The sequence below is a fragment of the Adiantum capillus-veneris genome, chromosome 26 (genome assembly GCF_014529385.1).
Source record: "Adiantum capillus-veneris isolate H3 chromosome 26, ASM1452938v2, whole genome shotgun sequence".
NCBI classification, from domain to species: Eukaryota; Viridiplantae; Streptophyta; class Polypodiopsida; order Polypodiales; family Pteridaceae; genus Adiantum; species Adiantum capillus-veneris.
The window spans coordinates 78,729,305-78,750,148 of record NC_140956.1 but is presented as its reverse complement, the minus strand read 5'-3'; the positions used below and the strand labels follow the sequence as shown (position 1 = coordinate 78,750,148).

General features: G+C 43.4%; 1 protein-coding gene across 1 annotated transcript in view; it reads right to left on the bottom strand.

The window, feature by feature from the left end:
* Positions 1–16,556, bottom strand: part of NPQ1 (non-photochemical quenching 1) — a 65,672-nt gene extending 49,116 nt beyond the window's left edge. Inside the window, exons 1-2 of the mRNA XM_086502301.1 lie at positions 16,401–16,556; positions 15,979–16,258 (exon numbers count right to left, since the gene is read on the bottom strand). Coding sequence (XP_086358427.1) covers positions 15,979–16,258; positions 16,401–16,416 — 296 coding nt within the window. The 5' untranslated portion in view covers positions 16,417–16,556. The remainder of the gene's footprint in view (positions 1–15,978; positions 16,259–16,400) is intronic.
* Positions 16,557–20,844: the final 4,288 nt, after the last annotated feature.

Below are 20,844 nucleotides of genomic sequence, written 5' to 3'. Positions count from 1 at the left end.
CTCTTGTGGAAGCTCAAAAAAGAGTGTGGAAGACAGTGTGTAGGTGAAGGTGCCCTAAAAATTGTGTGTGTAGCAGCATTATTTTGCAAGTCGTTTTTCTCCTTATAGATTGCAAATCTACAAATTTTGTCCACAATAGCCCTCCCTTTCAACACAGTCTACAACTTTGCAAAAGAAAGTTTTCCCAAATTCGTCATCAATTTTTATGTAGATTGATTCGACTTTTTGTTGATCGAGGGTATACAACATTACATTTTTGCACATCTATTTCACCAACTTAGAAGCGGCCTTTTACGCTCATTTCCGCGCTAACCACCAATTTTTCATGCCCTTCAACTTTGCAGAAGAAATTTTCTGCAAACTCCGAGCAAATTTAGGAGTTTTTTGCATCACTCTGCAAGGTAATATAGCTTTGCACGTTCTTCTGTTTAGTATGCTTACAGGTAGTCCACTTTTGTGTGTATTTTTCATTCCGACAGACGGAGAAAATTTTGGCTGAGGTTTTCAACTCGCTGGTTGCCCTTTCACCTGCAGATTATGCGACACAGCCATTGTGCTCATGTGTGGCAGTGTGGGGTACTTCAGAGAGTATTTCCAACACGATTTTGTGCAGGTTTTGCTATGTATAAATATGCGGATACCAAGTGAGCTAGTTACAGCTCGCAAGTGCAGATTCATAGGTTTACAAGGAATTTGGATAGACATAGTTGTTCATAGAGCTGCTCATTCACAACTGAGCTAGATTACCGAACTTTTGGCAACTTTATGTATACCATATGAGGATTTTCTGCTAAGACAATGAGTGTCTCTTTATGATCTATGAGGTTTTGGTGAGATTTTGCTTGAATTTCAAGGGAAACTCTATCCGTTTCTCCCCAAATTCTCGCCATGTTTTCTACGTATATGCAGCTTACTCTCTGATGCTTTAGTGGTCAAGATTTACTCCCACTTTGACATTGATCGAGATTATACTCTCCACACAGATTGGTGTTCTTGTACCCACTCTCGCAAGAGTGAGATTTGTGGTATGCTCGTACTGGCTACAGGTAGATTCGTGGTATGCACTGTTTTTAATCGACAAACTTCCGATCATGAGTTGCATACAGTTTAGAGGTGGTCACTGGTTATAGTCTCTGGAGGTTCCAAGTACATTTGGCAATTGAAACTTGCATCAGTGTGATGATTGCAAAGCACAGTGTGGTTACGCTACTACGAGAGAATTTGAGAGCATTTTCTTCCTGCAAGGAGCTTCTTCCGTTCCAGGATCTGTGCACTTTCTTCAACATTGGTTTATGCACATTGGCCTTGTATTGTTGTAAAGCCATAGCTGTTGTAGAGATTTTGCTCCAGATAAAGAGGAAACTCTGTCGGTTTTTGCCCAAGATTCACCATTGTTAGTCACTTATGGCAGTCGATATGTGTCACAGTTCTGAGTCCACGACAATTCCTCATGTGAGACAATGTTCTCGTTCGTGTCGACACTTGAGATGTTGGCATAGTGGTCACACATGACACATTAGATAACATTGCTTTAGACGCATGAGACAGCAGAGGGGGTGTGAGCGATATGCAAATGCCGCTTTAACACACATTAGAGATCCAATTGTAGTGGTGGTATATGCCAGTGACGGTGATGTCACGCTTGCCTCGAGTATATCTCTTGTAGATATGTCTTATGAATAGCACACTTTCTCCACAGTGGTTACTGGATGGCGTCGTTGCTTTCCATGTCACACTATGTCGTGAGTGGTTTAGTAGTTTTTCTAGCGGGAAAATTGGTTGTGTGCGACTTGCTGATGGTTCAACGAGTGACATAGAGGGCGTACGAGACGTATGTTTGTCACTGCCCAGCAGTGCATCATACACACTTCATGTGTAATACCTTCCTCAACTGAGACAAAGTTTGATCTCGATGAGACAGTTGAGAGACAGTGGATGTCGAATACTGCTTAGAGAGCACTCTTTCCAAATGCAATGCAGTTCGTTAGTCATTGCGAGAGGAGCCAAGATTGGCTTGGTCTACCCTATGCATGTATCTAAGGTAGGAGACGACATAGTCTCGAATGTGTTGCAAACGTGTCAACGAAAGATGAGACGAGTCTCTCTCGCAGATCTCCAGATTTTTGTGCATGACATGTCTGTTGCTACAGAGTTAAGAGCAGCCATGCTCTAGCGAGACACAGCAGCTTGACCCTCTTAGGACAGAGATGCTCCTACCACGGAGATGACTAATATGGGGTTTTTCGACATGCTCATGCTACAGGTTGGTATGGTGATGCCTGGACACGTGGATACAGTCCCTATGGACGACGAGGGAGTGACGACTACCCTGAAGTCAAGATTGACACGTCCATGAGTGACTAGTTTTGGTGGTGATGCAATGATCGTTGAGATTCTTGTTTTGGATAGATTGGCAGAGGTCACTACACATGGCGTTGATACGATTGCCACAGATATGCTAGCACAGATTACATGTTTGTCATCAGCCTTCGGGACTCTCATGTACGACCTCTTAGTGTTGAGACCCAACATAGCAACTACAGTAGGAGCATTTGCAGTTGGGATTATCAGTCACACGATGACTGACACTAGTATAATGCATCGTGGAGCAGTGGAGATCATTACAAGATACCTGCAAGGTATGTATGGACACCCGGATTTTGCGCTGACTTGCTGACGTGGCAGCCTATACGGATTTCCGTGATTTATGCTGGCTGATTTTCAGCGCCAGCTTTTGAACCAGTTGCTTTTGAGTTTCAAGCTTTTCATGTAAACTGCTTTTCAAGGCCAAGGGCCTTTAGATAAGTACAGAGGGCTCAGTCTCTGGCACGCTTCAGTGAAAAGGTGCACAGCGCAGGTACCAGCATTGTACTGAGTTCAAGTAATATAAAGAAATATCAAAAGGGGCGCCAAGGTTTGGGGCAAATACTCTCTAGGGTGGAATTCCGCCACTCCGTGTCGAGTGTGCTCTCTCTCTCTTTCAGTTTCAGTTGTTATTGAAGTGCTAAAAGTCTGTTCAGTCTGTTCTTTTCTATTGGCACATGGTGCCCGTCTTGTGACATGCACATCCTTTAAACTGTTAAGCATCGTTGTCTTCTGTGTCCTCTGAGCATTGCTATCCTTGGTCAACTTCCATTTGTCTGCACTGAGAGTTGAGTTTTGGTTTTTCACGAGCTAAACTTATTGTTGAAGTGCTTTAATAGCCTTCTTGCTCTCTGCCAGGATTGATCAGAAGATCTTTGATATGCATATTCTCTTTTCATAGTTCTTCAGACCTGATGATTTCTTTTTCAAGCTCTGCCTCCAGACAAGTAGCATCAGATTGTTTGATAGAGCTCTGGGCTTCCATCATTTGACCTACTGCATTAACAATGGTGTTTCACCCCGTCTCGATTGTGGTGACGCATCCATCAGTCCCTGTTTCTGTGTCTGTCCCATCAGTCTCATAGGTGAGTACAGGCAACCAATAGGGAATAAGTAACTTTCCAGATGTATTTACGACTAAATTACCCACACTTGGGTTTCTTTGCAAAGCCTACAACCTATCTACTGATGTCGCCACTATCGAAGAAGTCACTACAATAGTTTGTTCAAATGTTGTGTCTTGATCAGACTTCTTTGACACTTCAGTTGTAGTTTCTGATAAGGTTCCTAGTAGCACGAATGTTTTGTTGGCCGAAGTTCCCAGGGCCCCAGCGGCGACTGACGTTGTGGTTGTCTGATCAGACTTCTTCATAAATTGTAGTTTCTAGTGGTGTTCCTAACAATACGATTGCTTTGTCAGCTGAAATTCCAGGGGCCTTTGCAGCAACTCACGTTGTGGTTGTCTGAACAATTGCTGTTAGAACAACTTGCTTAGTCCGAGCTTTGAGTTGAACCTTGGTCCCAAAAAAAATTGTCTTCAATGCTGGTTTGGATGTTGTCGCCTCTGTCTGAGCTTGATCCCTCTTGGTTCCCACTGTCACCACAGCAGTCTGTTCTTCCTTAGATTCCTGACCGGTAGTCTGGTCCTTGGGTGCTGCTCCTCCAGTAATCTTTGCCAAGGCATTCTGAACATTCACATGCACGGTATGTTGGTTGCCCAATAGAAAAATTACAGACATACCATGCCTTGAACAGACGTTGGGTCTGCACTTTGGCTGTTTAAGTCATTAAATTGTTAAATAAACATGATTGACCTCAAATTGATTGTTGCCTTCCTGTTCATTGTTTTAGCTAATAACATGCTGAAGAGCTACTTAGAGACATAAGTGGGGTCATTCTTCACGCTGATCGCTTCAGCAGCAAACTTGTATACTGCTTTGTGTTCAAGAGCCGAAACTAGAATGCTCTTGCCCCCATCTTTCCGCTTCTTTCTGGCCTTAGGGGTTTCCTTCAGGAAACTGCTAATCACATCAACTGAGCAAGGTTGGGGTTTTGAATCAAAAGGCAAACCAAACACATGGGCTGGCGTTGCAGCAGTTATTTGAAGGGTTCTGCCATTAATAGCAACTATCCCTGTGTCAGAGTCAATCGTGTATATGACCTGTAGGATCAGGAGTAGCATCAAATGCAATTCTCGTGGCTCCCACAACCACATTGAAACGAAAGCAGGGAGTGGATCTCCCGGCTACACGGACCGCTTGCAGACAAAGGTCGGACGAACCACCCGACCATAGCCACCACCCGGCAGCTCCCCCGTGTTGGGGCCAGCGTCCGAGGACGTAGGCATGCACCTGTAAGACCGAGCGTCCCATACCACCCGGCCTCACCTCCTCGAGGTGACCCGCACACTCCTAGCCTCGCGGGCTAACCACTGGCACTCTGGGGGTCGATAACTGCAAATGAGGCCTTGGCCTCCCTTTTATAATAATGGCCAACCACACTGGCCGTGTTCACGCTACGTCCGCCCGGACACTGAACACCCGTCTCGACTAGATCCCCTCTCCTAAGAGCGGGACATAACATACTTCCCCCCTTCAGAACCATTGATGTCCTCATCAATCAAGTGGGGATACTAAGCTTTCAGAGCTCTAATTAGTTCCCAAGTAGCAAACCTTTCATATTGACCCTTCCATTTAATTAAATACTCTCATAAGCCTTTTGGCGCGAATGACGGGTACGATGATCTAAAACTGCCTCTGGTTCTCGAGGAATATACTCAGTTTGCATATCTTGCCATACATTTGCCTCAATGGGCACAACAACATCAGCTTCGCCCAATTTTACTTTAAGGCGGCTGACATGAAACTATGGATGTACACTAACATCCGAAGGAAGAGCCAGTTTATAGGCAACTTGGCCAATTTTCTTTGTGATCAAGAACGGATCACAATATCTAGTTGAAAGCTTATAATGCTTTATTGTTCGCATAGTCTTGGAATCCTTGGGTATCTTCAGATAGACCCATTGTCCCACATCTAGAGTCCTTGGAGAACTCTTTTGATTAGCATAAGTAGTGACTCGATCACGAGCCGTTCTTATACTATCCTTAGCCAATTCGAGCATTTCTTGCATGTCATACAAGAAATCACAAGCCTGGCGTTCCTTGACTTTTTCTAAGCCAATAGATATCGGGGATTTAGGCTCAACCCCATACATCAGCATGAACGGGCTAAATCTAGTAGCAGAATGCTTGCTACTGTTATAGGCAAACTCTAAATGTGGAAGATACCTTTCCCAATCAGACTGCCTTTGAGAGACATGGGCTCTCAACATGTCCTCTAACGTCTGATTCATCCTCTCAGTTTGTCCATCAGACTCAGGATGGTCAGAAGACGACATACTCAACTTCGTCTGAAGATGAGCAAACACATCTCGCCATCGGCTAGTGAACTTAGTATCTCGATCACTGACGATATCTTTTGGCAAACCATACAGCTTATAAAGCTGATCGACAAATAAAACCGCCAACTCATGGCTTTTTATTGTCGACTTCGTTGGTATAAACTTCACCATTTTTGTGAGTCTATCGACCACAATCCAAATGGCGTCATTGCCCCGACTAGTATTTGGCAAACCAACGATGAAGTCCGTGGAAATACTCTGCCACTTCGTATCTGGGATTTCCAATGGATGTAGCAGGCCAGCTTTCCTAAGGCGCTCTGCCTTATTGACCTGACACCGAGCGTATCTCTTCACATAGCTCTCTATGTAAGAGCGCATTCTTGGCCAATAGAAATATCACTTGACCAAAGCCAAAGTTCTTTGAATGCTTGGGTGCCTAGTGCTAGGAACATCGTGGCATTCGCACAAAATCCTTTGTCGAACCTCATCGATTTCCGGCATGTAGACTTTTTCATTTATGAACAATAGTCCACCTTCAATGGAATATTGTCGCTATCTCGTCTCTCTAGCAAGACTCACTTGGGTCTCCGGATCACCCAAGCCGGTACGCGAGTCATGCCACGCTTCGATCGCGTTCCATATCTTGCCAAAGTGGCCATTGGAACGGCATAACCCTCGGGGAGGGAGAGAGAAATCCGTCGAGATTTCAGCCATAGACAAGGCATTAACCTCAAGAATCCTGCTAAGTGCATCGGCAACTCGATTGCTGGATCCTTTTCTATAACGGATCTCAAAGTCAAACTCTTGCATAAGCTCAACCCATCTAGCCTTTGGCCTCTGAGATCACCCTGATCACAGATATAGCGCAAGGAGTGATGACCTGTCCATGCAACAAACGTAGAGCCGTACAAGTAGTGTCGCCGTTTCCTCAAGGCGTAGACTACGGAGAGCCGTACAAGTAGTGTCGCCATTTCCTCAAGGCGTGGACTACAGCATAAAGCTCCTTCTCATACGTTGGATAACGCATCTCAGCGTCAGAAAGTTTCTTACTTTCAAACGCAACAGGATGTCCATCCTGGTATAACGCCGCACTAATGGCATAATCGCTAGCATCCATTTCAACCACAAACGGTTTGCTAGGATCCACAATGTGCAATATTGGCGCAGTAGTCACCAAGTACTTAAGTGTCCGAAAGCTCTCGTCGAGACGCTCATTCCAGACAATAGGGGGATTACCTTTACGCTGAGGACCCGAAGTCTTCGGCCCTTTCACCCCTCCTTTTAGAAGTTGCATAAGCGGAGCAGCAACTTTAGAGTAATCCTTCATAAACTTGTGAAAGAATCCAGTAAAGCCTAAAAAGGACTTTACTTGGCGCACATTCTTCAGAATGGGTCAATTTCGCACTTTATCCAACTTTTCAGGGTCAACGCGAATTCCATCGCGAGTAATGATGTGACCCAAGTACAAAAGCTCTTTCTTGAAAAATTCACACTTGGAAGCCTTAGCATAAAGCTTCTCAGTTCTCAGTACTTCGAGAACAGCACGTATACGCGCTAGGTGCTCAGACAAACTTCGGTTGTAGATCAAGATATCATCGAAAAGTACAACAACGAAGCTGCCTAAAAATGGTCTCAATAGATCATTCATCATCTGCTGAAACGTAGCTGGAGAGTTGGTCAAATTTAAAGGTAAGACCAAAAACTCATAGTGACCATAACGCGTATGGAAACCTGTCTTAGGAATCTCTTCCAGTTTGATCCATATATGGTGATAGCCTGATCGCAGGTCTATCTTCGTAAAATACAACACTCCGTGGAGCCGATCTATCAGATCGTCCATGTGCGGGAGCGGATACTTATTCTTAACAGTCAACCCTTTGTAATCCACGCAGAAGCGCATAGTGTTATTCTTCTTTCGAGAAAGTAACACTCGCGCTCCCCACGGGGATTTACTTGGCCGAACAAAACCCCTATCAAGGTAATCTTTCAGCTCTGCCACTGAATCTCGTCCTCCTCGGTTTTACTAAACCGATAGGGTTGCTTTGAGAAGGGCTGACTACCAACCACCAACTCAATGCCATGATCTACTCCTCTCGAAGGCGGCAAGCCAGAAGGTAGATCATCAAGAAAAACATCCTTGAAATCAGTCATGATTTCTTGGATAAGGTCGGATTCGTCAGAATCCCCAAGTTCAATAGAAGAACATGAAGCATTTTTACGAAATTCAATGACAGAAGTACCAAGCACTAAAAAATAAAACCAAGCAAATGGTACACAAAAGTCAACATCATAAGACTTTGTATCTTTATACATTTCCAAAGCAATAACAATTGGCATTGCAAAACCATTATTTACAGAATTCTGATTACAAAGCGACACAGAATACATGAGGTATGTCGTGCTTAACAAAAACAAGAGAGTAATGAACATAGTCTACGGTCACGTCGTGACCATGGATCTTCTCGGGGAAACGGAGAAGATCGTGCTTATCAAACACCTTGGTTCCAAATATACAGTTAGTGCATGAACTATGCGCAAAATGATGGATTTCAAATTGAAATGAGCTCACCAAAATTTGGATATTAACTGCTAGAAGGATGCCAGTGGATGGGTGGGTACAATATTACTTTCTTCTCTTATCTTGTAAAGCATCGTGGCCTTAGCCACAACAACTTCGACATCTGTCGGAGGATATACATGTGGACAGCATATTCGGAGTATATTCCTTGAAAGCGGTAGTATATTGGTCGAATGACATTGTTTTCATCGCGACAAGCTCTGAAGCCTAGCATATGCCTTCAACAGATCCCTTCTGGCGAAGTGATCAAAGAACTTCGCACAAAAATCGACCCACGTCGTGGGTTCTTCTGTCATGTTACACCACCAGATGAGTGCGGCACCCTTCAAGTACCGAGGAAGCATCTGCATTCTTTGTGCATCTGATTCTTCATGGAAATCAACATAGTTCTCCATTGGCGAAGCCAATTATTAACTGCAACCTGTGTACACTCTCTCTCCTCACCAGAGAATTGAGTGATTCGTCCAACCTGTGGACGTACATTAACGGCAATTTGCATCGGCAATTGTCATCTTTCAAATTTACTCACTGAAAACATCACAGTCGTCGACTGAGCTGTGTTTTCGGGAGTAAAATACAAGTATCAAAAGGCCACGCTGAGGCTCTCGAGATGACAAATATTAATGCTTATATTCCATGAAAATGACGTAAAAATACAGAAAATAATTTCTTACCTAGAGTGCCCTCGTCTAGTAAATCAAAACTCGAGGACTCCATCGCGGAAAACCAAGAGGAATATCAGAATTCGACTGAACTCAGAATTCTTTGCGTCGCGAAAAGATGAAATTCCATGCTCGACCGCATCAACGGGAGCATACAGAGGCGTGCAGACAGCAAGGGCGCTTGAGCGCGAACAGATGAGAGCGAGAAGCGGTGGGAGAGAAGCAGGAGACTAAAACTTTTCACTCTCTGCAAACTTTCAAGTCTCTGTAAGTGGATTCTTTTATTGTGCAAGTTTCACACCCTTTTAAAAAACTCAAGGTGTCTTGGCCACACTTAAAAAATAAAGCGTCAAAATAAATCTCAACGCAAAGGGAGAGGTAGCGCAAGAAAAAATCGAGGGCCAGCGAAAGCTTCAACTGACGCGTGGAGAGAGAAATCGAAAGGCAGAGCGTGTGCTCACTCGTGGCCAGCACACGTAGGCCTCCGCCAGGGTGGAACCAAGGCTCCACGTCAACGTTTAGCTGTTGTTGCGCAAGAAGGAGCCCCCCTTTGTTGCGCATGGGCCACTGGCTCTCTCCCTCTCTCTCTTCGATCACACCCTCTCTTCGCTACCTGCAGAGAGACCCGCTCTCTTCGCGTTGTTGAGAGTTACTCTCTCTCTCCCTCTCTCTCTCTCTCTCCTGTTGCTATTGCATACAGAAAAACATAAGAGACAGAGTATGATGAATTTCATAAATATTCTGAAAATTTGATAGGCAAGATGTTCAGTCCTCTGACTTTTCATCGAAAATCAATGATCCCACCATTCAAGTTGCTGATTTTTATCAAAACACGGCCAAAAAACACATTAAATTCCACCTGCACCCACGCTAATGAGAAGAAAAACAATTAATTAAATAACCAATTCATCAAAAATTTCATGAAATAAAGATTATCCGACTTAAACTAGGTGTTCACACGGTCCTTCGTGCAGCCAAGCCGGCTCCAATACCATGAAACAAAAGCAGGGAGTGGATCTCCCGACTACACGGACCGCCTACAGACATGCGTCAGACGAACCACCCGACCATAGCCACCATCCGACAGCTCCCCCGTGTTGAGGCCAGCGTCCGAGGACGTAGGTGTGCACCTGTAAGACCGAGCGTCCCATACCACCCGGCCTCACCTCCTCGAGGTGACCTCGCGCACTCCGAGCCTCGCAGGCTAACCACTGACACTCTACGAGTGGGGGTCCATAACTGCAAATGAGGCCTTGGCCTCCCTTTTATAATAATGGCCGGCCACACTGGCCGTGTTCACACTACGTCCACACGAACACTGGACGCCCATTCCGACGGTGTCTGGGCTAGATCCCCTCTCCTAAGAGCGGGACATAACACACATCCATGCCCCATATCTTCAATAAAGCTCTCTCATTCTACGGAAATACATACTTATTGATGTTATGATGAAGCACAAGATATTGTTCTTCTACTGCTTGGAGCAACTCTTCAAGTTCTCTTGCCTTCTCATCGATGCTGGCCTTCGTGGCTTGAGAGAGCACTTGTCCTCATTTACCCATGGCAGAGCTCTATGACAAACTCTATGTCGAAAATGAGAATTAGCTTGATGAAGACAATGATGCAAACCACCAGTAAGTAGGCGTATCAGGATGCGCAGCAACAGCTGGGGAAGGCAAAAGGTGATGCGACAGCAGATGGAGAAGGTGAAGGGGATGCAGGAGGAAGCTCTGCAGGTGAAGGCTCCATGTGCGCAAGAGTCGAAGGAATGAATGCAGGGTCACATACTCTCCTCATCGTAATCCTAATTCCAGCCGTGAATGCTCCACTCCTTTCCTGCCTTGAAGTTAATCCCACCACGAATGATGTGTCCCCCATGCATTGGTCCCTGCCCCTAATGATTAGTGGCCGGATACTTGAAAATATTTGTTTTGTAATGCACCGTTGTCAGTAACCGCTTTAAGGTTCAAATGTCTTCAGATTCTCCCCAATCTGATTCTAATGTCTGGTATTCTTCATGTCATCACCAGCATCTTGCCCTTCATATGTCCCAACTACTTCTGGTCTGATAATAACAGATCCAATGGCTGATCTTCAGACTCGAGACTCTTGCTTGTCCTATTCTTCTGGTGTTGGAGGTTCATCAGATCTAGAGCAATATAACTTAATCTTGGCCCCATTATCGACCCCAAGCAGTAGTAGTGCCATTTGAGGATGCTCAATTTATCTCATACGATCCTAACCATGTTATTTTTAGATTAGGTTTCTGTCAGCCTAACTATAGCAAGACCAAGTCCCCTTTCTTAAACTCCCTCACCTTCAGCTTGTTGTCATGCCAATACTTCCTTCCCTGTTGAACCACTTCCTGTTCCAGTCTTGCCCTCTGTCTAATCTTGTCAAGAGGCTGTGGCAACCACTAACCTTCGTTGTTGGTTTGTTTCCTTTAATTTTTGGGACCCTCTTTTTGAGATCACGAATGGCCAAACATTGTACGGCCAGTGTGAAACGGCCGACGGCTGAGTTTCACCCACAACAGTGAAGGGCAAGTCGCCACAAGATGGTCGGGCCAATCCGCACTAAAATCCAAGCAGTAAAAGGGTGTCTAGGCTCAGTTCAAAGTCATTTAGGCCCCACGCGACACTTACAAGTTGGTGGGTACTAGGAAAATTAACTCAAAAGAGGCAAAAGTGGACACTTAGAGGCACCAGATCGATTTGCCAGTCTACCATGAAGAGGGGGTGCCCAAATTGAGAGAAGAGGCTGATTTTCTTCATTCAGAGCCTATTGTGTGTGTGAGTAGTGGGTACAGGTGATCATAGCTTTAATGGAAAGCTTGCCTTCTCCCTTGTCTTATGTAGCACGATGATTCCGCTCTCGTGCACACCTCCCCCCCTTTGAATACAAAAACGTGATGCCCGCTCGAGGGCTTTTCATATGGATGTACAGTTGTGTGGGTTCATGCGTGATTGCCAAGGCAAAAGCCTCTTGGTACTGGATTAGCTAATTGTCAATCCCCCGCAAGTACAGGTGAACTCGGAGAGATTTTCACGCGAGGAGTCTCGTCCGATTCAAAGGGCAAGTAGCCCTATAGGTGCGGGAGCTCGAGGGCTTGCTACAGATGCAACCGGCATGCAAAACGGAGCCCGAAACAGTAAAGTACAGTCTGTCGTGTATTTTGCAAGTTTAGGTTTTGACCCTAATTGATCCCTAATAACCCCGAGAGCTTCCGCGAAGCTAGAGGATCACCGTAAAGGTGTTCTGGTGCATTTTCACGACAGTAAACAGAGAATTCAGCGTGCTGCAGATTCTCGACAGGTTTGGGAAAGAGCTCGAATGCGCCAAGAAAGTCACCTTTTGCATGGGGATTTTGTCTATGAAGCCTCCTACTGCGGTTATGCTGCCGAAATCATGCTAGAGTAGGTCATTTTCAGCCCGGTTAAAGCGGGACAGCTCGTAGGAATTTGCAGGTTTTCTCCCAAATTTAATAAGAATAAAGGTATACCAAAGGGGCGTCAATCTTTGGGGCCTACAGGGTGTCGTTGTCTACTTGGAAGCACTCTAGCTCCCAAGTCATGCTTTGTTTGAAGTGTTAATTCTAGTCACAGGTTTACTCGTGAAGTTTCTCTGTGTCGTAAAGTTAAAGTAAAGTTTATCAAGTAAGGATTCGGGTGAAAGCTAAAGTCTACTGCCCTATGGGCCAGTTTCAAATCTCATCCAGCTTAAGCAACCTATCCAGCCTATTCTTCAGTGTTGAGTTAAAATCCATGTCATGTTCAATGGCCATCCTGAGGCTGGAAACAACGAACTCCATCGACACTATTGCCTTTGTACCATATACCATTTGAAATGGAGTCATCCCGGTCGTGATCTTGTGAGCTGTTTTATAAGCCCACAGCGTCGTCTCAAGCTTCTCATTCCAGTTATGAAATTCCTTTTGCACAATCTTGGTCAAAATGGTCTTGATGGTCTTGTTACTGCTTTTTTCAGCCACTATGCTAATATGGTCTTGTTCCTCCACGAATAATGTGGTAGGTCTCCTCGCTCTTCCTGATCGTCTAGGTGGCATTGTGAATGTTCAGATAACTCCAAATTTCAATTGAAAGATGAGCTCCTATCAAGAGCTTGAGCTCACCACCATGATCGTCAAAATGGAATGTGTTTGTCACGTGATACATCCAACCCTATGTGTCCGTGGACAAGCTACAGCATGACGAGGCTTCAGTTCAATCAAGTCAGTCTAGAATAGGAAGTGATATGGCACTTTTGTGAGTCTGTTCGTAGACCGTGCATGTCCAGACACTTAAAATAGATGCATATCCTCCGATTGCACACAGCATGACCATCAAACTCCAATCAAAAACAATCAGTAGCATTTTTACAGTGCATAGACCTACTTTCCCTATTTTTTGACATTTTTTACTTATTATTTTTAAGTGACTTTTGTTGGAAAGTAGGTAGGGCAATTTTGCTAATGAAATATATAAGGACACCAAAGCTAGCACTTTCTGGCAGAAGAGGCAGCAGAAGCACCTTGCTCAACAGGCAACTTCTTAGCAGAACTCCACAAAGGCCTAGCGTTTTGCAAGAGACTGCAACACCTAGAGTTTTTGGACCAGATAAGCCAGCGTTTTTTATCTTGCAGATTCCTAGCGATAGCAAGAAGCAGAAGCCCCAGCGTTCAGCCCAACGTCACTCCAAGAAGCCTTTACACCATTACCCTCTACCTACTGCTTCTCCTTTCCATTAAGCTCTACATGTTACTTCTCTCTCCCGTAAGTCCTACTCTCTCCTACTCTCTCTCTCTCTCTCTCTCTCTCTCTCTCTCTCTCTCATGCAAGCTTATGATGAGGAAGGAAGGCATCGAAGGAGGTGTTGCCGAAGTGATTGCATGAAGCAAAATGCACGATGATTCCATGCTGAATTTTCGGCCTATACAGTTGTAAATTTCTAGAGGAATAAATAATTCCTATGAAGGGGCCTGGCCGTTTTGGGTCACCAGCGTGTCACTCTTTCAATCTTCTCTCATTAGCTAATCTGACTCTCTTAGTCTTTTCAAATTATCTATATCTCTAAACATATATGTCTCTCTCTGTCATGCTCTAACGGGAGATTGGTATTTATCCTATGTGCAAAGCGTTAAATGGCAGTAGCAATACTAAGCTTGCGGTGTAACGAGGTCCAGAGTTTCAGAATCGTTGGAACACAATAGCAATTGTCTACATCAATCCACTCCACAGCTCCAGCGCAGGCAGGAAATTGCTCGGTGTGAATTTCAGCAGCCTTGGAGTCTAACAGCCACTATGTCATGTGTGATAGTGTGGGGTGATGTACAAACATTGCTTCTCTCCTATGAAGAGGACAAAGCAAGACAGCATGGGAAGAATTTAGCTACCTAGAGGCGTGGCTCCCTCAGGCCTGTATGAAAGATACAAACATTGCTTCTCTCCTGTGAAGAGGACAAAGCAAGACAGCATGAGAAGAATCTAGCTACCTAGAGATGTGGCTCCCTAAGGCCTGTGTGATAGATACACTCTAATCTGCAAAGGTCCTTGACTGTTCTAACTGCTCTCTGCTCTATCAATACCCCAAGACGGGGGGGGGCAATGTCCCAAGAAACTGTCCATCCAGGGGGGATAGGACGAAGAACACTGGATGGAGGAGAATCGACTGGAGGAGGAGGTGAAAGTATGGCTATGCCTCTGTCAGCATTTTTTTCAGCCCATTCAAGGGGGAGACTAGAGAAGGCAGAACCAAAACCTAAGGAGCAATCAAAAAAGCACGTGCCTGATAAGAATATGCCTGATCGTCTAGTAACAGCTGCTCTGTATGTGCCTAAGAGGATACCTTGGCAAACATGTGGAGGTGAGCTAGGAGGTGAAGGAATGGATTGAAGAGGTGAAGGTGCAGGTTGTGTAGCTAAAACTTGAGACAGCTCTCGGGATGGCTACGATCCACCTATGAGGGCTGTGGGGAGGGCTCTCGGGAACGAATGCGTGCTGCCAATTGGCTGCCACTCCTTGTCTAGTAGGAGCTCCACCTCACTATGTACGACTCTAGGCCTAGGGTCTGTCTCTCGTGACGGTAAGGACCACGCTGGTCAGCCTGTGTTACTGCTGCTGTAGAGATGATAGGATCTCTACTGGTGCTGTCTGTGGCGAGACTGTATAGGACATGCTGTGGTTAGGTGCACCATCTCGTGGCAACGATTACACTGTCCAGGACGCCCTGTGACTGAGATCCTGTGTGTGTGTGTATCGAGCAAAGGAAGATAAAATCAATAATATCAGGAATGTTTGTCCCTATGAGGGTAAAGATTTGAACTCTTGGGGGTCCGTCAGTGAGCCGACAAGTCTCTACTACTACTCTGCCCAGCAGGCACGCCAAAGTCTATATGACTGACTGCTCCATAAACCAAGACAAAAGGGCATATTACAAAGACATCTTCAGGAGTGGCAGGAAATTACCAATCTAGAGGTGATTCAATGGGTCCTTATTACAGAGGCCTCCCAATGTATCTTACATTACAACCAAACATTTCCACTAGAATCTGGATGAAGCTTTTTTTTTTTTGCATCTATCATGTTAACCCAAGCAACCTTCCAATACATCGGCTACCCAGCACGCGTGCGTGCGTGCACACACACACACACACACACACACACACACACACACACGCAGATTTGGATACTTTGCAATTTATTGACTTCTATATAAGACCTTGTCTTATAGGCCATTTTCTTACGCCTCTACAAGATGTTCATACAATCTTTTTTTTTTAATTACATAAACACAATATATGGATATATGGATAATATTCATTTATTTATTTACTTACTATATTTATTTATTTATATGTACACACACACACACACACACAGAGTTACACGCACACAGCTTATTAATCTAAACATGACATCCTTAACCATGGAGCCTGAACTACACTGAAAAGAAATAAAAAATACAAAGCAACACCTGCATTCTTTGAGAAGGCAAGTGCAAGTTTTGAGGGCGTCCACAGCTTGGATCGGGGGTGCAATCCACAACTGAAGTCCAAGCACAGCACCTGCCACTAGTGACGGAAGAGCAGAATCAGCCCATCTTGACGACGATGACCCGGTTGATTCATAGGACACTGTCGCTCTCAGGGGTCTAATGCAATGCAGTGGTCTTGTCTTTGTGCCTCCGGCACTGTACTTCCCATGTTGATGATGTTGATAGAAACAACCACCTCGCACCTCTAAGGTTGAGCTGCCTGCAGCAAGACAAGCTCTCTCTCTCTCTCTCTCTCTCTCTCTCTCTCTCTCTCTCTCTTCCACTTTCTTTCGAATTCATTGTGGGTGCATTCCGTTGTGTGTGTGTGTGTGTGTGTGTGAGAGAGAGAGAGAAAGATTCACCCGAGAGAGTCGCCATTGTTCTACCAGGATGGCAACTGAGTGCAATAGCATTAGCCTAGCAGGACATGGTTGTAAAGGTTCGAGAGCTTTCCATAGATGAGGTCCACGTGCACACCTTCTCCTCTCCACTGATGTGTCATCGCACTTTTTGAGTCCGAAGTGGCACGTGTTCTTGCCGTCGATCCATCTTTGTTGGGCGGGAAAACATGCCACCTAGCCTAATGCCAACCAAATCTTTTTAGACGGCGCCCGCGCCCCCAAAGGACCCACTAAGGGTGCCTTCACAGGACCCTTTGAAGCAGCTCGATACTCTCCCTCACACTGCAATATTTCATGCCAGGTTTCTCCACAGCTATAACGTTTCACGCCGGATTTCTCTACAGCAACTTCGCTAGGGGGTCCTCCAACCACCCACCCTAGACGATTGATTGCCTTTTAATCAACTACTACTCGCTCGCTAAAGCTAAACTGAGCTAGATCTTTCATTGTTGTTGTTGATGGTAGCTCACTCTGTGATTTGCTGATGCAAGAACTTTGGGTTGTGCGTTCCATTGGAAAGGACCTCGTTAAGGACCCTCCACTATGGGGGGAGCCCTCATGACCTCAAAGATTCAACTCCAACTACACTGAGCCCCAATCCACACATGGACAACTCCCACGCGTAACATGTTCTAAAATGTCCAAGCGATCATGAGACCACATTCATGTTTGTCTAGGCTTGCAAGTCACATGCCACCCAATAATTTAGTTTGGAAATATCTTAGCTTTGAATAAGTTAATTTAGAAATAATGCTCTTGGAAAGCACCTCTTGTAAATTTGTGGATGGGAATGTCATGCTTGTAATAAGGAGCTTAAAATTGACACAAGTTTACTTTTTAATAAAACCAAATACCCAAGTGCAAAGAGACTTGTGCCGTGCACTTTGGGGACTATGCTTAGGCCATTCTTGTACACAATCTTCTTCTTTCTCGATCCTATGTGTTTAAGCTATTTATTTGGTCAACGTCTTTCTAATAATTGTTATCTTAGTATATTGTCATGGTTGATTGATTGTGTGTGTGTAAGTTTGAGTTTAGATTTGGAAAGCTTGAAAATCACCATCATGATGATTTTCTAAGCATCCAGAAGGCGGACAAAATCATAACATCCCTCCCGTCAAGGATATCACCTCAGTTGCTCATAAGAGAAATCAACTAGCCACTAAATGATGAGAAGTGGAGAGAAGATCAAAAAATAGGCATCCAAGGGGCATTTTCTCGAGGGTACTTTTGAATATTAAAAGATACTTATTATATACTATGCTAATGTGAGCAGTGGTGGCCCTCATTATCTACTATGGTGTAAGGAACAAGTCTTTCTTTTAAGTCAACAAGCAATGGTGGTTGATCACACAATGGCAAGGGTTCTTTAAATGGTCTCAATAAACTAGTGTGAAATGTATGGTGTATGTGCTAGTGAAGGCAACTCAAGTCCAAATGAAGCATTCTTGATGACTTATAAAATGCAAAATGGTCTATAAAAGCCATGAAGAATTTTAACAAAAGAGAGAGTATCAACACTTTGAATCCTACCCTTTTCAATTCTCGAGATAACTAATTTTCTTCCTTGACATTATGATTCCTACAGTGTTTGTTTGCATGTTTAGTGTATTCTTCGTATGCGTGTTTTATGGCAGCACGAACATTAGCATAAATGGAATGAAATCAAACCAATTTTGTCCATTATACTTAGGACAAAAAGATGATGTGAAAAGATTTTCAAAATGAGTGGTCCAAAATGAGTGGTCCAAAATGCACTACAAAACTTCGAATCTTGATCAAAATTTGTAGCTTTTGATAAACCATGGTGTGGAAAAATAGTTGTCAGATACAAGAGTATAGCTTGATGTGTAGTGAGAGTTTTATTACATGGAATAAAATTTGTTTGTTTATTGAAACGATCAATCATTGTCCAAATCATATCATGATTATATGTAGTAAGAGAAAAATGTTATGATTTTGTTTGTCATCTACAGTAATTGACTTGGGAGGCTTAGAAAACCACTGCAATGGTGTGGTTTAGCATCATCATGAAGAGGGGGATAGCTAGACTTATTACACTTTGTTATTGTTTAGTGGTTTTACTAACATGTGGATGATTGAGTTGTAGATTGGAGGCCACCGCCAAATAATTTAGTTGTACATAACTTAGCTTTGAATAAAGTAGTTTAGAAATAATCTTCATGTGAAGCATCTCTTGTAAATATGTGGTTGAGAATGACACGTTTGTCAAGAGGGGCCTAAAATTGGCACAAGCTTACTTTGTAATAAAATCAAATACTCAAGTGCAAAGAGGCTTATACTGTGCACTTCGGGGGTTAGGACTAGGCCATTCTTATACAGATGAGAATGACAAGTTTGTAAAGAGGGGTCTAAAATTGGCACAAGCTTACTTTTTCATAGAATCAAATACCAAGTGCAAAGAGGCTTGTACCGTGCACTTCATCTCCACATCTTTATCTCTTACACATTCCTAGAGTTTTATGTCTACATCTATGTTTGTGTGTATGTGTGTAACACGTAAGTGCCTTAATCTTGATTGTGTAAGTGTTTTTGAGAGAGAGAGAGAGAGAGAGAGAGAGAGAGGTAAAGGAATTGTATGTAAGAAGAGCTTGAAGAAGATTCCTATCTTCCATGGCCACTTACGCAAACAGTGGGATCAAAGCCTGGGGGATTCACCATGGAAAACTTACCGCACCACGTAATTTCAGAGGGGAGGGGGGTTTTTTACAAGTTACATAAGTGTATAAGTTAGGGGAAGGCCCCACATAATTTATCTCTCAAGCTTAAATATAAGGGAGGGCGTATCATATTTATGGGGGGGGGAATGAGAGGAAGTTTTTGTGTTTCAAAATCATGGCTTCCCAAAAGAGTCTTCCCTCAAACTTGTGAGTCAATAGCTACAAAGATACATGCAAGAACTAACACTACTTTGTATCAATTATAGTTCATTTGTTGAGGGATGAAAGCCATAAAGATCTTGTATAGATGCAAATTTACACAGAGAATCTAACACAACTTTATAACCATGTTTTTTGAGTAATTTAGAACTAACACTACTTTGTATCAATTATAGTTCATTTGTTGAGGGATGAAAGACATAAAGATCTTGTATAGATGCAAATTTACACAGATACCTAACACAACTTTATAACCATGTTTTTTGAGTAATTTAGATGGGTTCAAACTGGATGAGTAGCTAGAGTGCAGGCTGAATGGGCACATAGTTTGAAAGTCAAACTAACACACATTGAGGTTACATTTAGGTATCAATAGAAGTGGTTCCTTTGTACGTTTCCGATCACTATGCTACATGCTCTTTGACTAGTTTTACTCAGTTAAATCATGTGAGACCTAAATTTTATATGTAAGATAGGGGTATGATAGCTTTCTGTATTCGTTATCATATAAGCGTAGAAAGGGGGGTCATATTCCCTAATATGAGTTGTATAAAAGGGTTTTATCAACGTTGTCCGCTCAGGTGGCGTCCCATTTTAAATATAGAGTGAATCCCCCAGGGATCAAAGATTTCACATGGTGGTTTGGCATTGATTCGCTTGAATTTGACCAAGAAAAAATCACTCTTCTCAAAGCTTCAAATTCGAGAAGAGTCATTGGATTTTACAATAATTGGCTTTGTGATTAAGCGATGGATAATTATTCAAATTTATCAAGGAGTTGCAGAAAGACATTCTCTCACATCAATTGCAAGCAATCAAATCAAATTAGTTTGATTAGGCCTCCCCAATCTTAGAAAAATAAAAATTCTTTTAAAACATATTAAGTGCATAAGTGAAGGGTGAGTTCGGGAAATGAAAAGGCAGATGAAGGTGGAAAGTCAAAAGACCTTTTCTGCCCATATAAATAGGTGTTTTTTTTCTCTCTCATGTTTCCTTTAGCATTTTCTTTGCTCTCTCTCTCTCTCTCTCTCTCTCTCTCTCTCTCTCTCTCTCTCTCTCTCTCAATGTTGTATCCGTCCTTTCGAGCTAGTATTGTTGCAAATCTATGTGCTTTGTCATGGCCTGTTGTTATGTGCTATAAACCAACTCATCGTTTTTCTTTTTGTTGACAAGAGTCTTTGAATTAGGAATAGCTTTTAATCTTTTTGAATCCATTAGTTTGATTATAATTACCTACGCACAAAAATTTAATCGATTTGCAAAAGCTTGTATTTTGAGAATCTTGGGAAACACTTGCTGAAAAATCTCAAAGACTTTGAGCTTTTGTAGGAATACCTATAGCTATTGCAAGAGGGAAGAATATGGAATTTACAAAAGATCAAGATCTTGTAAAAGGAAAATTCAAGAGTTGATCGAGCATGTGTGGGAAAGAGTTCTTACACACGCATAGTTGAGCTATTGACCTCTTTAAATTTGCTTCCAATTCCACCAAAAGGGGTCATTTG